General features: G+C 44.7%; 1 protein-coding gene across 1 annotated transcript in view; it reads left to right on the forward strand.

The window, feature by feature from the left end:
• Positions 1 to 22921, forward strand: part of TGM4 (transglutaminase 4) — a 66116-nt gene that overhangs the window by 31076 nt on the left and 12119 nt on the right. Inside the window, exons 7-10 of the mRNA XM_088463920.1 lie at positions 5268 to 5406; positions 7323 to 7426; positions 9448 to 9699; positions 21730 to 22026. Of these exons, the coding sequence (XP_088320046.1) occupies positions 5268 to 5406; positions 7323 to 7426; positions 9448 to 9699; positions 21730 to 22026 (792 nt within the window). The remainder of the gene's footprint in view (positions 1 to 5267; positions 5407 to 7322; positions 7427 to 9447; positions 9700 to 21729; positions 22027 to 22921) is intronic.

The raw sequence follows: 22921 nt of genomic DNA on the forward strand, positions 1-22921 counted from the left end.
TATACTGCACAGTCACTCTGTATATGTAGTGTTCACTCTAGCTCCGGCGCGAGGCAGGGCGCCGGAGCTAGAGAGGGCACGTTCGTGTCCGAGCAGGGGGCGTGGTCATCGACAAGGGGGCGTGTCTATAAGACGCGTCCCCTTTACGTCACTCTTGGGGGCGTGCCCGGCACTCACGGACACGCCGGGCAGCCCCCAAGCCCTGCAGACAGGGAGAATAGATGCCGGGCGCATGCGCCCGGCGTCTATTCACCGGTGGTGACCGGGTCACCGCACATTTCTTCACCCGCGGGACGCTGCGACCCGCGGGTGAAGACAGTTCCCGCAGGCTGTTAGGGCAGGGCGCTTTTTGCCTTCCAGAAAGAGGGCAGGGCGCCACGCCCCGCTAAAACAGCCTAGTGGGAACGCTAATATGTGTGCATCCGATCGGATCCCTCCCAAGGGGGAGCGTACCGATAAGAAGCCGATAGGCTTCTATTGGGTAACTCCACCTGAAGATGGCATTACCCATTGGTGCTTTGTACATATGGGGAATGCGGTAAAACCCCCAAAAACTGCATTTTCAGGGTTTTACCGCATTTTCCCCTTTAGTACATCCCGTCCTCGTCCTACCTGTTCTATTAGCACTATCTCAGGATGGCAATAACAGATTACATTTTAAAAAACAAACTAACAAAAAAGATATATTTTTTATATGTAAAGACTTCTGAGTTTTTTTTATCATTTTAAATATTTTTTTTTATTTTAAACTTTATTTTTTTTTAATTAACAAAAAAACTTAATGCCCAAACAAACTCATGCATACACAGCTGTACAGTAAGGTAGCCCTTACTGCCCTAGTCCAGTATTACCATTGAAGATATTTATTTTTTAAAAAGGAACAGCTAAAGAAGGCCGTTCATTTATTAATTTACAGCAGTGACTAGGGATGTGGGATGAACACTTACAGAAATATGACAATGATCAGTGAACAATTTTGATTTTTTTTTTCTTTTATTTAAACTATTCTAGCACTTAATGAAAGACAGACAATAGAGGTCATACCATTTCACACAGAGCGCAACTTTTTCTTGTAATTGCTCCACTATAGCCACACCCATGGCACTGGCCACACCCCCTGTGCAGACCACACCTCGCAGCTCACGCCCTCACATCTCTAGTTACACCATCGCAGCGACTGTCACACCCCCTGCAGCGGCACACAATAGGCCAGTGGTTCCCAAACTGTGTGCTGTGGCACCCTGGGGTGCCTCGGGACACTTGCAGGGGTGCCTCAGGTTGCTGGTTCACACCAAATCAAATTATTTATGGTCAATGTAATGTAAATATGTGGACAAACAAAAGCTCAAACCTGTCCACAACCACATAACTGTGCCTAAGGACCGGTCAGCACAATTTACTTCACTTCACTACTTCACTACATTTTTTCAGGATTTCTCAATAACAAGTGTTTGGCTTAGGGGTGCCGTGAAAACAATGCTGATACTCTAGGGTGTCGTGATTCAAAAAAAGTTTGGGAACCTCTGCAATAGGCCCTTCATAAATATCAGCTCCAGGCCCATGTGGACATTAATCTGGCACTGTACGAGAGGAGTTAGTCATGCCAGTGACATGGCCTGCAGGACTACTTCCGACATGGCCTGACTAAGGAGGAAATTGACGAGGAGGGAGTTGACAGTGTGGTTTGCAGGCGCTTGGATACAACAGGACAAAGGAATTTAGGTGTCCCTGGACTGCTTACGGTCTTAGCCAAAGTTTCTGAACTTGACAGTAACTTTTTATGAACACACTGCAGGTGATGTATAAGGGAGGATGTTCCTAGGTGGTTAACGTCCCTACCCCTACTTATTTCACCTTTACATATGGTACATATGGCAAGACAGTTGTTGTCCGGATTTCGATAGAAATATTGCCAGACCAAAGAGGTGGAATGTTTGGTCTTCTGCCCAGGCATGACCGTGATGTTCTTTTTCATCCCACGGACAACAACTGTCTCCCCCGGTGCCTGATTTAAACAAACCACATCACCATCAGAATCCTGGTCGTCAACTCCCTCCTCAGCGCCAGTTACACCAATATCCTCATCCTGTTGTACTTCAACAGTGACATCTTCAATTTGAATATCAGCACATGGACTGTGTGTGCTCCTTCCAGCACTTGCAGAGGGCATGCAAATGGTGGAAAAATACACTTCTTCCCATCCAGTGTTGGGAAGGTCAGGCATCGCAACCGCCGCCACACTTGGACTCTCCTTGGGGACTTGTGATATCTTCTTAGAACGCACAGTTCTTTGCTGTGCTTTTGCCAGCTTAACTCATTTGATTTTTGTAGTGGGAGGAGGGCTTCCATCGTCATGTGAAGCTGAACCACTAGTCATGAACATAAGGAAAGACCTTAGCTGTTCTTTGCCACTCCGTGTCGTAAATGGCATATTGGCAAGTTTACGTTTCTCTTCAGACGATTTAAATGTTTTTTTTAAGGTCATTTCCCTGAACTTTGCCATTTGGGATTTTATATGCCCTCCACTATGACATTGGGCTTCGGCCTTGACAGACAAGGTTGATGGCATTTTATCATCTATGTCATGACTAGTGGCAGCAGCTTCAGCACTAGGAGTAAGTGGTACTTGATCTTTCCCTATTTTATTTTTATCTAACAAATTTTTGTCCTCCATTTATGTTATATTGATATATACGTGCGGCTAAGGCGCACACAAACACAGAAAAATTATTTATTTATTTTTGGTGCACACTTTGGGGGTTACACCACCCTTTAACAGACGAGCCAGACGGCCCTTGATTTGTGACACAGCAGCACTCTTGGCGCTGCTCCTTTGTTGATGCATGTGCGGCTACAGCGCACACAATTCACAAACACAGAATATAATAAGTTTTTTTTTTGGAGTATACTTTGGGGGTTACACCACCCTTTAACAGATTTATGACACAGGCGCACACTTGGCGCTGTTACTTTGTTGATGCACGTGCGGCTACTGCGCACACAATTCACAACACAGAAAATAATTTTTTATTTTTTTTGGAGTGCACTTTGGGGGTTACACCACCCTTTAACAGATTTATGACACAGGCTACTGTGCACACAATTCACAAACACAGAAAAGAAGAATTTTAAATTTTTTTTGGAGTGCACTTTGGGGGTTACACCACCCTTTAACAGACGAGCCAGTCGGCCCTTTACTTATGACACAGGTGCGCGCTTGGCGCTACTCCTTTGTTGATGCACATGCAGCTACAGTGCATACAATTCACAAACACAGAAAAGAAGAATTTTTAATTTTTTTTGGAGTGCACTATGGGGGTTACACCCCCTTTTAACAGACAAGTCAGCCGGCTCTATTACTTATGACACAGGTGCATGCTTGGCGCTGCTCCTTTGTTGATGCACATGCGGCTACAGTGCACACAATTCAAAAACACAGAAAATAAGAATTTTTTTTTGGAGTGCACTTTGGGGGTTACATTACCCTTTAACAGTTTTATGACACAGGCGCACGCTTGGCGCTGCTATTTTGTAGATGCACATGCAGCTACTGCGCATACAATTCACAACACCGAAAAGATGATTTTTTTTTTTTTGGAGTGCACTAGGGGGGGGGTACACCACCCTTTAACAGACGAGCCAGCTGGCCCTATTACTTATGGCACAGGCACACGCTTGGCGCTGCTCCTTTGTTGATGCACGTGCGGCTACAGCGCACACAGGGCCTGATTCAGAGCCGCTCGTAAAAAAGTGGGAGGCACATATAGAAACCGTTGTAATTCCTACACCGTTCACCTGATTTGGATGTAATTACCCTCAAATTAAATCTGAAAGTCTGCAGTTGAATCACATCTTGTTTGTTTAATTTCAAAGCCATTGTGGTGGTGAATAGAGGCCAAAATCTGAAAATTCTGTCAATGTCCCAATATTTATGGACCTGACTGTCTATATATATATAAGTTCTTACAACATACAGTAGTTTGAAAGGAATTAGAACTGTTACATCTATTTTTATACTGGTGGGCTGCGTCCTTTAAACAAAATAGTAATATACTTAGCGTCTAATTCAGAGATGTACTTAAAACTGACAAACTGCACATGTGCAGATCCAGGGCTTCGATGATTGACATGCTGCTGGAGTTGGCGACGAAAGGCAGAGTTAAAGAAAATGGGGGCTTGTCTGCCCTGCTTTCTGGGCATACTGAAGCCAGTCCCTGCGTCTTTGTACATAGGAGTGGATCAGTGAAGCCTCCTGCGGCACTGGCAGGGGTGTATTTAAACCGCACACCATACATCCATATTTTCTAATACTTACCTCTCCGAGGCGGCCATTTACCTGGTGTTTTGCGCATGCGCATTGAAAAAATCGCAGAGAAAATGGCGGCCACGCCATTTTCCCAGTGACCTGCGCATGCATAGTAGACTCTGGGCACAGACTAGTGCCCAGAGTCTACTGCTGCTGCGGTCATCCGTCAGTCTGCTGCGGGCCACCGCCCCTAAGCACTAGCATATTATTGCACAGCCGCTGTGTCTACAAAGCCACTGTGTCTACAAAGATGCAGCGGCTGCGTGATTTGTGTCCACCTCTGAATGAGGCCCAAGTTTCAAAAAAATGTTATAAAGAAAGAAGCTGCTCATTATTCATGTGGTGTTTTTGGACACATCTTATACGGTAATAGACCTGTAAAGAATTGAGTTTCTTCCTCACAATACTCACACAGTGATGATTATTTAGAAAGATAGTACACAAAGAAATTATGTGCTAGCCCAGTGGTTCCCAAACTTTTTTGAATCACAGAACCCTAGAGTATCAGCATTGTTTTTATGGTACCCCTAAGTTTAAGTTTGTTATTGAGAAATTCAAAATAAAATTAAGTAAAGTAGTAAAGTGAAGTAATTGTGCTACCTGTCATCCTTAGGTTCAGTTATGTGGTGGTGGACAGGTTTGCACTTCTGTTTGCCACATTTGATTTGGTGCTGGACCACCAACCTGAGGCACCCCTGCAAGTGTCCTGAGGCACCCCAGGGTGCCACGGCGCACAGTTTGGGAACCACTGTAGCCTATAACCCATAGCATACAATTAGATATCGGCTTTTAGCAGTCTAATTTACTTAGGCTAATGAAATCTGATATCTTATTGGTTGCTGTGGGCTTTGGAATGCTAATATTCCTTCCAACGTATTAGAAAACAATATATATTTTTAAAAATCTTTTTCAATATTATGTTGGAATGTCTCTCTTATAATATGGTCTTTCCATGCTCTAGTTATGCGCTGCATAGGAATCCCAGCAAGAAGTGTCACTAACTTTTCTTCAGCTCATGATACTGAGGAGAATCTTAAAATTGATGTTTACATGAATGAGAGAGGAGAGAAGTTAGAGGATTTCTCCAGTGATTCGATTTGGTGAGTGAAGTGCACCTGTGACCCGTCTGAGCCTGCTGACACGCATTTGTAACTCAGCTATGTCAAGCATAAATGGTCGTAATGAATGCATGTTATTTATTGCTATTTGTATGGCCGTAATGAATGCATGTTATTTATTGCTATTTGTATGGCCGTAATGAATGCATGTTATTTATTGCTAAACCAAGTTACAGTTACAATGGAGGTAGTGCGGACCATGGGTTTAGCTATAGTGGGTGCAAGGGGACCCAAAAGCTTTGAGGGCCCCAGACCCAGTTTATATAGTTGTCTACCAAGTTCCGAAAATTACCTACTAAGAAACTGTGTCTGGGCCATTGTACGAGACTGAAAACGGGGACTCGTCAGTGGCGATCTCTGTCTATCCCTCATAGTGAAGCTCCACACTGATATGATCCATCTCCCACACTTCTGTTTCCCTCTCACAGACACAGCTGAGGTAATCAGTAAGCCCAGCACTGATGGAGTGTAGGCTTCTCCTTCTTTAAAGTCTTTGTGAAGTTGGTGGGGTGGGAATTAAGCTCTGGGGTTAGGACTGTCCCACAAAGGTACATTGTGCCCAAATTAAGAAGAACTCCACTCAAAGTGGGATTTCCTCCATTAGGAAGTATCCCCCTAAGGAGCTGGTTTGTACCTGCCCCTTGTATGGCATAATGTAAACTGGAGGCACTTTGGGGCATAATGTGTACTGGCAGAACTACAGTGTGGCATATTGTGAACTGGTGGCAATGTGTGGTATCATGTGAACTAGGGCACTTCTATGGGACATAAAATAAACTAAGGTACAGTACTACTATGGGGCATACACTAAATTAGGGGACTATTACTGTAACTTGCAATAAATTAACTAGGTCAATATTATGAGACATAAAATTAACAACCACTGTGGGGAGAGGAGTCTCTATAGAAGTAATGGGGAGGGGCCCCTTCAATATGTTGCTATTGGGCACACAAAGTTTTGGCTACACTCCAGTTGCGGACAATTGTGTAGCATGTAACTATACCCTGTCGGATTAGTTATTGGCTACACATTTCACTCACAGATTCTCACCATGTGCATTTCTGTTCAACGACAGGGGTGATTGCCCCAGGGCTACCACACACAGGGGGCCCCCATACAGGGTCAGTGTGATTCTGCCGAGAACAGGTGTCCATTGGCACCTGTTCCCGGATGGGGGCTCAGCTGCCTCGGCTCTGTGTTCTGCAGCATACAGCACATAGCGGCTCCCGAAACCCCTAATCCGCGTCATGTGACACATTACGTCTGTGACGCTGAATTGAGGACTAAGGAGCAGTTCAGGATAGTATGTGCTGATGAGCTTTGCGCAATGCTTAGCTACACACATAAATATATTAGTTGCACACATATCCACAATATATGGTGCCTACAACATTTCAAGTTTTGCTTTTAACTGAATCGGACTGTGTATATCCACATACCATTTAACTGACTTAAATTTCATGTGACTGTACAATTTTTTCACTTAAAAAAAAGTGTGGTCTAGTCAATGTGGACTTGATAGTAAAGTAGGGGAGTGACTACAGTACAAGTATGATTTAAGGGCATAATTGGGTGAAATGGGAGATGTTAAGATCAGTGGTGAAATGGGACATTTTAAGATCAGTGGCGTGTTCTTTATAAAATACATTTGGTGTAAATCTGATGCAATCATTTCAAATGCCACTAAATCTAAGCTACAATGTTATCATGTATGAAAAGTCATTTTATAATATCCACAAATAAATATGTACAATTACGATATAAGACAGTGTTTGGAACATATGAAATTGTAGTGCATGTGTATACTACCTGTAGACCCTTCATAGGCTCAGAGACAGTCTGTGTCACAGCTAGTGCTCCAATAGAATTACATCTAACAAGGGATTTCCATATCCAGGAATTTCCATGTGTGGAATGATGTATGGATGAAACGACCTGATCTCCCTAGTGGATATGACGGCTGGCAGGCTATAGATGCCACCCCACAGGAACCAAGTCAGGGTAAGATATATAATGACTTGCAAAATAATTGTCAAAATGTAAATCTGATAACCAGTGCTAATTAATTATAAATTAAAGAGAGTGAAGACTGGGCTCTCAAAATGTTATTTAATATGTAATTAGTTGTGTGCTTCTTCATTTATCTGTTTGATAGGATTTAGTTTTAAGCCTTCAAAAATAATCACCATTCCTGATGCACATGGGAACAGAGTGGAGCCAACATATATCCTTATTTACCTATAGAAAGGGGAAAATTAACTAATGTGAAATTGGTAGGTATATGTGGCTTTACATCTGTTGTGCAAATTCTTAACAGCTAGAGAGCTGCAAGTTACCTACCTCTGCAAAGGTGATTATGGACTTTCTCAGGGGAAAAAAGAACTAAGGAGTTTATTGAATAAACAAAAATGTTTTTTATCCAGCATTTTAGCTGGAGAAAGCCATACTTTTGATTTCTCTGTATTTAATTACGTGAAAAGTGTGGAGAAATCACTAATTTTTCCACCTTTTCATTTCTCCTTACACATTCCTGCATGCCCCATTGGATATAATTGGGTCTGTGCAGGAACGGTATTTCTGTAGATGAAATCTTTTTGAGAAACAGAACACCAGCTCTAGATGGCATTATGTGCCCTCTTACCTGTAGAAATGGAGAAAAGCAGGTAAGAGGCATTCTCTACCTGCTTCCTCCACTGCCCCGGCTGTCTCCGCCACCTCTGCTCACCCGGTAGCTATCGCTGCCCCGCTGGCTTTCTCTTCAGTCTGCCCCCACCCTGAGCCGCTTCTCTGATCAGCATCAGTCTGACGCCATCAACGCTGATTGGCGCATGTGCAGACAATGCAAACATCTTTTGCAAAAGATGTTTGAATTATCCTTCACTGCCACTGGTGGAGTGATTGTCTGTGTTCTCTCCTTCAGCGGTGGCAGGGACTGCGTGAGAGGCGGCGGCAGCTGTTAGCATTACCATGGGAGCATGTCTGTGGTCCAGGTCCTCTTCAGGCATGTCTCCTCTATCCTCCAGATGGGTTGGGTATGTTGGGTATGCCGGGTTCGGCAGTCAAGATGCCGCCGGTCAGAATACCGACAGCGGCATCCTGACAGTCAGAATCCCGACACCCGTAGGTAAGTATACCATCACTAACCCTAACCCCTACCCTAACCCTCCCTCCTAGGTGCCTAAACCTAACCTAACCCCTAGTGCCTAAACCTAACCTCCCCCCCGCACCCTAAACCTAACCCTCCCCCCTTAGTGTCAAACCCTAACCCTCCTCCTAGTGCCTTACCCTAAACCTAACACTCCCCTAACCCCCGATAGTTACCTTTGGGATGCCGGCAGTTGAGATACTGGAGCCAGAATCCCAATGCCGGTATTTAGACTGTCGGCATCCTGCACGCCCCCCCTATGTCCCCCCTTAGCAGCTGACTTTGACCCCTTCAACTGGCATGGGCCTGGGTAATTAGTACCTGCTCACGTCCTCTCTACACCCCTGGTCATATTGGCCCCACCCCCTCCCCACTGACCTGCGAATTGCGCCATTTTTCCATGAGGGTACGGGGCCTGATAACATGGCGCTTGCTCCCATGGCCATTGTGAATAATAAATCACCTGTCAGGGGGAATTTGCGCCACTGCATGTTTAGTTTAGCTAAACTCCCTATATATACATATTTATAAGTGTGTGTGTGTGTATTTCTGTTCTTTCTGTTAATGACAATGTTGCATGTAATGAAAAAAGCCATTTCATAATAGTCTAGCAAGGCATCCAGGAAACTGTCTAGCTCAAGAAAGCATATTGTACAAATAGTATTACTTCATTATGTGATCATGAGTTGTAGGACTCCCTTTACCAAATTATCTGAAGCACCTTTAATACACTAGTGTGCGTGGCAACCCGGCAACTTGTAAATTATTATATTGTTCTCTGTAAATAGCTACATAAGTATAATAATCTTTATTTGCTGTTCTCACTTAATAATCTAATAATCTAATAATATTCACTGCACATATATTGTATATTCAGGTGTTTTCCAGTGTGGCCCTTGTTCTCTCACAGCCATAAAAAATGGAGATGTCTATCTGCCGTATGATGCCAAGTTTGTATTTGCTGAAGTAAATGCTGATAGGATTGAGTGGATGGTAAAGGACGTAAATGGTGATGAACAAATTGACCAGATACGGGAGGAGAAAAACTCCATTGGAAAATGCATCAGTACTAAGGCGGCCAATAAGAACTTGAAACAAGACATTACATCATCATACAAGCACAAAGAGGGTGAGTACAATGACTATGATACAAGACATTACATCATCATACAAACACAAAGAGGGTGAGTACAATGACTATGAAACAAGACATTACATCATCATACAAACACAAAGAGGGTGAGTACAATGACTATGAAACAAGACATTACATCATCATACAAACACAAAGAGGGTGAGTACAATGACTATGAAACAAGACATTACATCATCATACAAACACAAAGAGGGTGAGTACAATGACTATGAAACAAGACTTTACATCATCATACAAATACAAAGAGGGTAAGTACAATGACTATGTAAGAATGTAAACTGTCTCCATGTAGAATCACATTTATCACTTTTAGAGACAGGCAATCTCTGGCTATCCTAATATGGAGATGGGTGCGGGATGCTGGTACTCGGGATCCTGGCGGTCAGAATCCAGATGCCGGCATCCCATCAGGGTTACATTACCGACACTTGTCTGTCAGTATTCTAACCCTCCCCCTCTCCCTACCCTAACTCTAACCCTTCCTGGTGCCTGACCCTAACCACCCCTCCCTAGTGCCTAAACCTAACCTACCCCTCCCCCCCCCCTCCCCGCACCCTAAACCTAACCCTCCAACCTTAGTGTCTAACCCTTCCCCTAGTGCCTAACCCTAACCCTTAATGCTAGACCTCCCCCCAACCCGCTACTTATCTTCGGGAATTCGGTGGTCAGGATGCCGGCACCGGGATTCTGACATGTGTTGGGATTCTGGCGCCAGCATTCTGAGCGCCAGAATCCCCATGGTCAGGATATTGATCTTTTTTAGAATTATCAGAAAAGGAAAAAATAGTACTTTTTTGCTGCTATCTGGTGATTTTTTATATTCATTAATAAATCTGGGCCTGATTCAGAGCCGGACGCTATTTGCGCTCGCTCGTTCAGAAAAAGGGTCCGGCTATTTAAATTGAGCGCTCGCTCTTTGCGGTCTGTTGACACCTCTATGTCTGAGCGAGCGAACGAGACATGCGCTCGCTATTTTGTAAAGACGCCCCCTGGCCGTTCGCATCATACGTCATCTCCACTATTTATTAGATTAATCGAGTACATCGAAAGGCGTATGAACTGCTCGCAGTGCTTGTGGTTGGATTTTCCTAACGCAATCATGTGAACAGTTCAGGCTAAGAAACAACCAAGTGACGTGGTCAATGACACTGCTTTGTTAATTATGCACACCCTTAAAACGCCCATTTTGACCATTTGGCACGCCTTCGTTCGGATCTCCACTCCCCGTTTTCAAGCACCTTCCCTTGTTACCACCCACAAACGCCTCATCCTGTCACTCAAATTAGCAGGCACTCGCAATTTTGCGAACACACGCTTTCCGACTGGTTGGCGCATGCGCATTACGACCCATACGCATGCGCAGATGAGCGAACATCGCTCGGAGCGAACGAGCGGCCGCTTACGAGCGGCTCTGAATCAGGCCCTCTGATAGTCCAGCTTAATTTATGTAACTAACTCGCTGCGATTTGTGGCAGCAGATTAAAATCTACAGAAGCAATCCAACAGCCCTGCAATGCCTATCATCCACACTTTCGCCACTAATTAGTATCAGCAAATGTTTACACTTGTGGGTTTGACCCATCAGTGTTATTGCACATGTGTGACTTTAGCTCACACATCCTCACTGCAAGGGCAGAGGGACCAAATCCCCCATTGCATTCTGACTCTCCTTATAATAGAAAGTAGCCGGGCTCAGCGGATAGAGGCCCTGATTCAGAGCCGGACGCTCTGACCAGAGCGCTCGCTCTGAATCAGGGCCCACCTCCATAATTATGGAGCATCCTCCTGGACGCTCGTATAGCTGTGGGACAGCTTTGCTGTCCCAATATAAACCTATGAGGGCTGCATTTGAGTAATTGAGGGGCTGCAGCAGATACTGTATTGCTGAGATCTGCTGCTTTATCCTCTTAATACATGTACAGGATCTATATATTAATGCTGCTAAGAGAGTGGCCACTCCTTGCCCTCATAGCAGCACAGCCAATGGGCTGGGAAAGAAAGCTGTCATACAGAGGAATACTGTCCTCTGATTGGCTGACATAACTGCCACACACACAGAATTGAGACTGTGCTCCCTCTCCCCCTTCACAGCTCTCACCACCTTTCTCCTTCCTGAACGCCTGTCCACCCATGTCAATCCATCCAGGCTATATGCACATAGAGAACTGCAACAGCTTCCTCTCTCCTAATCTCCAGCTGTCCCTGTTAATTTGTCTGGAGCACAGCATAGTGGGCCTGCTCCACGTCCTTCCCGCCTGTAAGCATAGGGCGCTGCACCAGCTCCATTCTCACCTCTACTCACCACTATAAATCTGGCCAGAGCCGGAGCTCATGCCCTGGGCGCCGTGGGACTGGCAGCGGGCCGCCAGCCATAGTCCGAGTCTGCCAGTAAAGTCGGTGGAGTGTGGACCACAGTGAGTGTGGTCCCCACTACACAATGAAACACACATCACCGTCAGCGCTGGGTAGTACATTCATACTACCCGACGATGGTGTGTGTGTTTCAGCAACCAATGAGAGTCAGACAGACTCTCATTGGCTACTGCGCCCACTGCCGGAGCAGGGCTGGAGCTCCGCCTTCTGGCTCCTGCACTGGGTGATGGTATGAGAGATCAAAAGGTAATAGGTCGACAATGTATAGGTCAACAGGTACAAAAGGTTGACAGTGCAAAAGGTTGACAGGTACAAAAGGGCGACAGTCACAAATGGTCGACACAAGTTTAATGCACCTAATGATGGGTGTTTATTCGAGGTAAACTGTATTCTCCATCTTAAGCACCGGCTACGATGCTGTTAGCGCATGCGCTAAGCCTGCTACTAGCATTGCAGCACTAGTTTAGTGGGATTTCTGCTCGCACTTAGGAGAGTGCGAGCAGATATCCTCTAGTCTTGGGTTAACAGCACGGCCAATTGAATAGCTCCAGGAACTCATTACCAGCGCTATTCACCATCGCATTTAATTGAATTGCCCCCAAAGACAACTATAAAAAGAGAAAACAGTGGGAAAGGGGCATGGGGGGAAGAGGGACATGGTGGTAGGAGAGACATGGTTTTTTTTTTTTTTTTCACCCTACCCTCCCCCTATTGCCTAACCCTACACCAAGTCCCTAAAAAATATGGAAAATAATGAAAAACCATGTGTCAATCTTTTTGTGTGCTTATATTTCGAACTTTTGACCATGTCAACCTTATGTACTGTCGATAATTTACCTGTCGACCTTTTAACCCTGTCGACCTTTTCACTGTCTACCTTTGGTGTCTATCTATTGACTGTCTATCTAGTTACTGTCTATCTACCATCCGGATACTGGGGGGATGAAGAGAGTCAGATAAATGATAGGACATGGGGTGAGATACAGAGATGTGGGGTAGACATGGAAAGTGGGGCAATATACAGAAAATAAGGCGGGTGGGAAACCAGCAACGCCGACCAAAACAGCTAGTGACCTGGTGTGCACACCCCACCAGCAGCTGCAGAGAGAAAAGGAGACACAGGTGAGACAGGAGTAGGGGCCAGAGAAGACAGAAAGGAGAGAGAGGAAATGGAAACCAATAATGAGGTAATATACGCACAGAAACAGTAGTAAAAAGGGAGAAGGGGGAATACGGGGAGATGGGATAAATAGGGAGAATCAGGAGGAATAGGGGAGGAATATGGACAAGAATAGGAGTAGACTGGAAGAATAGGGGGAGATGAGACTGAGAGGAAAAGGGGGGAGAAATGGTAGGAATAGAGAGAATAGGGAGAATCAGGTGGAATAGGGGAGAAATAGGAGGAAACTGGAGGAATAGGGGCAAGAATAGAGGGAAACGGAGCAATAGGGGCAAGAATAAAGAAGAATGAGAGGAGTAGGAGCATAAATAGTGGGAGATGAGAGGAATAGTAGCAAGAATGGGATGTAGTTATGTCACCGGCATCTGGAATGCTGGCCGCCAGAATCCCGTCATGGAAAGCCTGACTTGGGACTTGTGAGTAAAGATAGGCGTCGAAATACTGACACCTATCTTTAGCCAGACCCCGACATCCAGACAGCCGGCATCCCAAATGAAGGTAAGCTGGGACAGGTTAGCGTTAGCTGTGGGGGGGAGGGTTAGGTTTAGGGACCCCGTGGGAGATTAGGGTTAGGCATCCCCCCAGGGAGGGTTAGGCTAGGGGAAGGGGGGTTAGGGTTAGGCATCTCCTGGGGGAGGTTAGGTTCAGGCAGCACTAAGGGAGGGGTAGGGAGGATGGGGCTGAGGAGGGTTAGGGTACTTACCAGCCCCAGTCGGGATGTAGAGCCTTCGGTCTTCCGGTATCTGTTTATTATCTGGTGGCTAATCAGCCGCCGGCATTACAAAACCATTCCGCCACAATAGGTGGAAACAGGAAGAAGAGGGACAATAGGGAGTAGCAGAAGGAATAGGGGGAGAGAGATTGGAAGGTGGGGGAACAAAGAGAGGAAAAATTCTGCACGATAGCCAGTGACCAGGAAAATTATGGGCCCAAAATACTAGTACCTTATTAATGCGTAAAACACACTTCATACATGTGTGATTTGTGCTACAATTACTATAAGGAGTTCTGCTACATACAGATGTGTCCTCACTCATGTTTGCTGCAGTCGCGCCTAACAGCCCCTCCTGGTGTGCCTGATCCCATGAGACTCTACTAGTGCTGGTTGTCTTTTTTGCATCTTTTTTTGCCGAAAATATGTTTAAGTCATAATGCGATGCGATTAGGATGCATCAGGAGACTGTGCTGATTCGTGACAATTACTACTCTCAATCAGCATTTGAAATGCTATGATGCAAGCCACAGCTTTTTTCCATATCAAATTCAGTTTACAGACTAAGAGGTCTATTTATCAAGCAGTGAAAAGTATGGGGAAGTGAACAAGTGGAGAAGTTGCCCATAGTAACCAATAAGCTTTTAAGTAGCATTTATCAAGTACAGTCTATAAAATAATAGGTAGGACCTGATTGGTTGCTATGGGCAACTTCTCTACTACTTCACTTCTCCACACTTTTCACTGCTTGATAAATAGACCCCTCAGATGTACACACAGGGCCGGTGCAAGGAATCTCGGCACCCTAGGCAAATATTCATCACACTGCCTCTCCCCCCCATTAACCCATATATATATATATGTGTGTGTGTGTGTGTGTGTAAAAGCTTTACGTGTGCAACGTATGCGGAAAGGGTTTTACCCATATCACCATTATATATTATATATATTTAGACACAGTATGATATTTTAATGCCTACCTGGCAGTCTGCTCCTTGCCTTCCTCTCCAAAGGAAGTAGAGGAGATACTGTAGGGCTGTGGTGTCAAACTGGACGGAGGATAGAGTCTAGCTGGCACCTTGTTACAGCCCAGCAGTGGGGTAGGGCATAGCGGCGTGTGCGGCTGAAGACCAGCGGCCGCTGCGATCATTAATATGCAAGATAAACTTTTTTTTGTTGTTGCTGAGGGGACTCTGAGGCGCCCCCTGGTGGCCGGCGCTCTAGGCAGCTGCCTAAAGCTGTCTAGTGGTAGCGCCGGCCGTGTACACAGATATACAAGTGTCACATATCAAATTAATCAGCACAGTCTCCTGGTGCGTCCTACTTAGACGCCCACTGCACCTGGCAGCTCACTCACGCCAGGCATATCACACTACATTGCGTATTGAGTCTAGATGAAAAAGGACATATTTGTAGTTAAATAAGGGGGGGTAATACTAGGGGTATTTTCATGTAGGTATATTTTAGGCATGGCGCACTACAGCATAACACACCTTAATTCTAAGTCTTCCAGATAATAGATGCCACACTTGTATTGCTATAGCGGATGTAAGTTGTAGTGCAATAACAGCTGGCAAGCTTTGCTACAACTTATTGAAATGAGAATTAAACACTAAAAACATTTATATGTGCAAACCTCAAAATCATTACACACAGCAACCCTACCCAATTCATTATACTTACTACATACACCAGTGCATTCAATGTACTCTCATTCCACCAGAATACCCATCCCCCCAACCTCTGACTTACATATATTACTAGTAACAGAGGCTAGAAGTGCTAGTAGATACGTATATCCAATACAGAGCATCACCAGTGATCAGCTTCCGGGTTGTAGCCACAAATGGTACAAATCCACAAGTTTAGTAATAAGGGAAAATCCTGGCATTTCTTATTCCTGTCATAGGCTTTTCCCCCACCCTGTGAGATAGTAATTATTTATTTATTATAAGAATGCTCATAATTTAGATACATTTTCAAAAATGTTTTTGTGACATACACGAAATGGGCACATTTCTGTATGAAGTGAGAAAAACTATTTCCCTGGCATTTTTACTGGAGAAAGGGCTTTTCTTACTTTCTCTTCTGTTATGAAATAATTAACACTAGAGAAATCCCTGATTTCTCTGGTGTTACCTATTTAGCACCACTTTGCAATGTACCCATAGACCTCCATGTGGACAGAGACTTAACGCTATTTAATGAGTGAAAGCTTTGATTGAGATCGTGTTCAGGGCTGGACTGGCCAACAGGGGCACAGGGGAAATCCGTGGTGGCTGGCCACACCACCTCTGGTGCATGACCACACCCCTTAAGCATGTGCCCATACGACTGCATTCCCCCGGTGGGCCCTTCATGCACCAGTCCGACACTGATCGTGCTACTCTATTCCCAACAATGGGGACCTGTGAAGCCGGAAAGCGTTTTGCATCTTCCTCACCAGTTTAAACTAAACTGTACATGAGCGGCCGCTGGCCTCACATTTCACACTGACCCTTTGTTGGCACCATTAGCCTGCTGGTGAAGTACAGAAAACCCTTGTAGAGGTGTGGGGGTGTTCCCAGGATCTCCAAAAGGAACCCTGGAATAGTAAATTAGAGAACTACTAGTATCTGTATCACTGATAGTGCCATTTCTACATAAAGAGACACATAACACAGTATTAGGGCCTGGGCCCAGCAGTAGTGGACAGGGGCAGTGGGAGATCTATCCATGGTATTAGTAGACATGACCAAGCATTTTTTCAGCCCCAATATGTCTACTTCTTTTAAGATGCATGTCTGTTTTGCTTCATAAAAATAGCTCTAATGAGCATTTTAATTCAAGAACCTATGGGCGTGTAGCCTTGCTCTTTTCTGAATACAAACATTGCATTTGGGTTTGAGGAGACTTGTTTTGCAGGTGCACTGCCATTCTTGAAGGGAGGTTTTCACTGTGAGACTCCACTCCCACACTTTTTCTCTTTGAATGGGCATAGTCTCACCCCACTGGGTCAGTGGTGGATCCAGAGAGGGGGGCAAACATGGCACCCCATCCCCCCATGTAACACTTCTCTCCTGCCCACTACCATCAGACAGGGACACATCAGACAGGGAGAGAGCAGAGACTACTGTTGCTCAGTGGCAGCAGCCTCCCCAGAACCTCCCCAGCCCAGCTCTCAACAGTGTGTGCTGGGGAGGGAGGCTGCTGCCACTGAGCGGTCTCTGCTCTGTCCCTGCCTGATGTGCAGCTGCTGGCAGTAGACAAGTGTTAGGGGGGGGGAATCGCCCTGACTGTGCCGCTTCATCCCCTGGGTACACCGGGGCTCGCTTTACATGCTGCATTGCCTGCAGAAGAGGGAGAGGCTGTACCTCTCTGGCAGCCAGTGCCCTCAGGCAGGCCCAGGTACTTTATACCCGTTCACTCTCTTTCGGCACCCCTGGTAGCAGAGTTTAATGGGGTAGCAAGGAACAGCAAAGTCCTATGAGAACTATGTTATGTAAAACCTAGGGGAGGGGTAGTGGCCATAGGGGAGTGTATGGACCAATATTTTCCCCCAAAGGAATTTCAGAAATGCTGACATTGAAATAGCTGTAAAAATAAAGCTTACAGTCTGAAAATGTTTTCATAAAATAATCAAAAAGTGATGTTAACAAAAAAATATTAAACTATATATTTGTTAACAATAGCATAATAGTAGGTTGGGAATAGAGGAAACCTGAAACAGAAATGAAGCCGTAAAGTACAACAGGTAACAGGAGATAAACTAGTGAAAAGGAGAAATGGTCACAAACAGGTTAAGGCCAGATGGATCTAATCACAGGGCAGGACAAGGTAAGGCCACACTAGTCAGAAGAATCAAGTACACTTCAAAGAATCCAGCATGAGGCTGGATTACAGGAATTACAGATAGGTTAGAATTGTCTGACAAACAGGCACTATGCTGAGGCTTCAGAATAACAGGATTGTATGAATATGAATAAACATTCAAATTAAAATGAGCGTTGGTGAAGCAACGCTGAACTGGAGACACCTGCAAATTCCTCATTTAGAATAAAACTGCAAAGCAAATTAGACGACCTAAAGTTGCCACACATTTTTAGTATAGTATAACCTTGTATTATTTAAACCATGCCAGTTAAGATTGATAATCCCTACCCCACCCTCTGCTGCCTAACACTCCAACCTATTCCTAACCCCCCCCCCAAAAAAATCACTTTTAATTTGGGGGCGAAAAAAAAAAAGTTGGGGGACAAAGATAAAAACTAGCCAACTTGACTCTGGGGGGTCCCTAAGTATGCCCCAGGTGTTTTTTTTCATTGCAGGTGCTTGCGGCAGGTTTTTCACAATTTTTTAAACTTCTCTTTAGCAACTTTCAAATATGCTGACCCCCATTTTCAAGTACCCCAAATTTGCTGAAATAAGTTATTTTCTGCAAAAAAACCCCCCCAGAATGCTATTCTTCACCACTTATACAAAAACACTATTTAGCAGCTATTGAGCCCGTTTAAAAACACCAAATACCGTCAGCAAGCCAAATCGAGGGTTACCATATTGAACCCCCATGTCAGAGCATCTTTTGGGGAGTGTCAGGCTGATTTCCCCAAACCCGACATGACTTTCCACTTGTTTAAGTGTCGCCAGGTGCCATTTTCGCCTACTTTCAAATTGAATAAAGCGTTAAGCGGGCACGCGTGCAATACTTTTCCGCCTGCAAAACACACGGTGTAGGCGAAAAGTCCAGGAGGCGAAAAAGCATCGCGGCTGAGCTCAAATTGAATACGGGTCTAAATCTCCAGAAGTGCTTTATACAAGCAGTAGAACATAACGTTTATTATATGGATTTGAGAGTTACAGCATTTGCACAGATGCAAGAGGAAGGAGAACACAGCCCAAATTCTAAGGGAAATATTTTCGCCCCCAAGTGTCATTGCTTGTCATTACCCATTGCAGTGATAAAACAAACGTTTTGGGGCTATATATAAAAAATCTCTTGCCAAGACAGCGGCTCCACCAAGTATAAAAAGTAAAGTGATACTTTTTGCTATCACTTTATTGCTTAGGGCAGTATTCAGTTTTAGGCGAAAACCCGTTAAAAAACGTCATTTTCGCCTGTTTTAATTATCCCCGTATTCAATTTCAAAGACTTTTCCCCAATGCAAAAAGTTTTTGTAATAAAAAGGGGATAATTTTTCTCCACACAATAGGTGGCGAAAAAAATGCAGAATAGGGGTTTAGGGGTGCAGGCTTAAAAAAAAATAGCCTCCACCCCTGGGAATGTCCCCTAAAATTAATGTGTGTCAAAAATCGTTTAAAAAAATAGGGACACCCCAAAAAATTAACTTGAATTTTGGGGTTAAAAAAAAAATTGGGGGACAAAGTTTTAAAGTAGGGAAATTGATTCAGGTAGGGTCCCCGAGTATGCGGCAGGTGTTTTGAAGAATGCAGGTAGTAGCGGCAGGTGCATTTTTGAAGAATTTTAAAAATGCACTTTAGGGACTTAAAAATATGCTTGCACCCATTTTCATGTACCCTAAATTTGATGCAATTAGTTTGTTTTTTTTTTTGTGCTATTCTTCACCCCTTCTTCACAGGCACATTTATGCACCTGCCGTGGCTATTTAAAAACCCTACTGATCTTCCGCAGGCCAAAACGGGGGTACCCATAGTGGTCCCCCATGTCAGGACATCATTAGGGAGGTCGTTGGATGATTTCCCCAAAAAATTTTTCCATACTTAACCTTTCCGCCGGGTCCCGATTCCGCAGCTTCTGGAATTGAATACGGGGATAAGCGGGCACGCGCCCGATACTTTATCTCCGTCAAAAGTTCCGATGTGGTGCGAAAAGTCCAGCATGCGAAAAGCCCAGACTGTTCACACCAAATTGAATAACCCCCCTAAGTTTGCCACAGGCTTACATACTGTGCAGGCATTGGAGTGATAGTTATTGCTGTCAATTTATTGCTAGGTTTGCTCCAGGCTTACCTACTGAGCATGTGTGGGCATTGGACAGCACATACCCACAGTATGTATTGGCTGCTTGGTAACAAAGGTACAAAGGACCCCATAACAACCCTAAATCGCTACCTAGCTGAGCTCCAGGAGTGGATGAGTGCCAGTTGGCTGCGACTGGACCCTAATAAAACAGAGGTCCATATTATAGGTCACAGTACAGGGCTACAGCATAGCCAACCAACAGGACTTATGCTTGGGGGTACAAAACACTGAACATGTGCGGAATCTTGGTGTTGTCCTGGATTGTGGCTTGATACTTAAACATCAGGTGTCAGCCACAATCAAATCCTCATTCTTTCATCTGAGGAACATAGCCAGAATCAAGCACTTAATTCCCTCAGGAGATCTGCCTAAAGTCATACATACATTTATTTAATCACGCCTAGACTACTGCAATGCCCTCTACCTTGGTCTCCCAGCAATAGAATTGCACCGCTTGCAGATGGTACAAAACGCAGCTGCCAGGCTATTAACCAACCAGGCCCATTGCAGCCACATAACACCCATTCTCGACTCCCTTCACTGACTGCCTGTCAGGTAGCGAATTGTTTTCAAGATTGGATTACTATCTTTCAAAGCCCTATATGACCATGGCCCAAGGTACCTGAAGCTGCTTCTGATTCCTTGCTGTCCTACTCGATTACTGCGATCCGTTGGCAAAGGACTATTAACAGTACCTAGAATCTCCCGGAATTTGTCTGGGGGTCGAGCTTTCAGCTTTGTTGCTCCAACCTTATGAAACTCACTTTCCCGCACAGTTCGAGAGGCCTCCACTCTAGAATCCTTCAAAAATAGACTCAAGACTCACCTATTCACCCAAGCATTTCACTAATGTCCCTTGTTTTGTATTAAGTACTGTAAAAGCAAATGTAAAGCACTTTGAGTCCTTTAGGAGAAAAGCACTATATAAATAAAATTATTATTATTATTTTACTGCTGTTTGTCATCCCATAAAAAATTATGGGGATGGGGGTACTAAGCATTTATTTGGTCATAGTAGTAGATTTCTGCAATATCTCCTGAAAAAGGTATTGTTAAATAGCCCTAATATAAATATTTGCCTTAATCACGTGGAAACAGTGGGCCTGATTCAGACCCGCTCACTGCCGGAGGCAGCTCGCTGGTCCGATGGGCGTGTTTTTTTTTCTTCTCCAGCCCACTTGCAAAGCTGTGGGTGACCACCCACAGTTTGTGCGAGCGGCCTGGAGTCCATCGCTATAATCGCGACCATCGGGCTTGCGACGAGACCCTGTGGACTTCCTGCTCTAATAGAGCCGGAAGTCCACTACTGACATCACTAGTGATTTCAGTAGGGCCACCCACAAACGGCAGGTGTTCCTAAGGGAACACCTGCATTTGTGCAGCCACCCCCCCCCCCCCTTCCCCGCCTACAAAACGGGACGAGCTGTCACTCACCATAGACAGCCGCCCTGTCTTGTAGCAAGACCCGTAGCGATGGAGCTGCCGTCGCTGGATGGGTCTCGCGCATGCGCACGTCGGAGGTGGCTCATGCGCAGTAAGAGACCATCGACCCGCTTGCGAGCAGGTCTGAATCAGGCCCAGTGTCTCTGCATCATTAAAAGCAAATACTTATTGGATAAATAGGCCCCTGAAAAGGCACATTTTATATATCTTTGTAGTTTATCAGTTGCTGCAACATATATTATACAATATGTACAACTAGTAATTACTTTGCTGAAATATGTTTTATTTAATATATTATGTATTGTTTGGTTTTCAGGTTCTGCAGAAGAGAGAGAGACTTTCAAAACCGCCTGCTCTTACCTGAAGTCAGACACTTGCTTAGTGTTTGCAGCTCCTCCACCAGCCCCTCCGCCTGGCATTAAGTTACAGATCACAGGAGACAAGGAATTACTGCCCGGGAACACCTTGTCTCTGAACATATTGGTTGAAAATGAATCAAATGAGGCAAAGACAGTGACTATCACTGCTGGCTGTCAGCTGCATTCCTATACAGGCAAAGCCATTGCCTCACTTACATCTGTCATACAGACAGTGGAGGTGCCAGGGAAGGAAGGTACTGTAAATAAATAACTCACCCCTAACAACTGTATCTATAATTCATTTCTAAAATGTAAATTAATCTTAAAGACAGGTTTTAAATAAGACAGTTATTGTTATGAATGCAAAAGCCAGTAATTTATTTTAGACTGTAGCAAGAAAAACTACAACTCTTCGTAAACCAAACTGTTAATTCATTTCTGATTTGCTATTGTTGAATATACATAGCATTTTTTATTTTCCCCATGTTGTTAATAAAACTTGAGTTATAAATTAGGCAACATAATAGCTGCCAATCTGTTTGTTGACATAACATATTGTCGTCTGTGCTGTGAATTCTCACATAAAGCATTTATAAGTAGAAGATTCAAAACAAATAGCCAGACTACACCCCTCCTGAAACAACAGCGTTCTCATACGGTGTATGGTATCTTAGAGCATGGAACAGTGATCTGCTGGTAATCTGTGGCCACATACTGCCAGGTGCAATATTTACTAGTCACATGAAAGCCCACACTGTGAGGGAGATGTACTAAGCCTTGGAGAGAGATAAAGTGGGGAGCATTAAAGTACCAACCAATCAGCTCCTAACAATATTTCAAACACAGCCTGTAAAGTGACAGTTAGGAGCTGATTGGTTAATACTTTATCTCAGACCACTTTATCATTCTCCAAGGCTTAGTACACAGAGGGCCTGATTCAGAGCCGGACGCTCTGACCAGAGCACTCACTCTGAATCAGGGCCCTCCTACCTAAACTTGGAGCGGCCTCCTGGCCGCTCGCATAGCTTTGGGTGACCACCCACAGCATATGCGAGCGGCCAAAAATATGGTCCATCGCGACCATGGGGCTTGCGACGAGACCCTGCGGTAGGGTCTCGGTGACCGCAAGCCCTGGAGTGATTTTGGCTC

Source organism: Taudactylus pleione, unplaced genomic scaffold, assembly GCF_031769625.1.
Source record: "Taudactylus pleione unplaced genomic scaffold, aTauple2 ptg000053l, whole genome shotgun sequence".
Classification (NCBI taxonomy): Eukaryota; Metazoa; Chordata; class Amphibia; order Anura; family Myobatrachidae; genus Taudactylus; species Taudactylus pleione.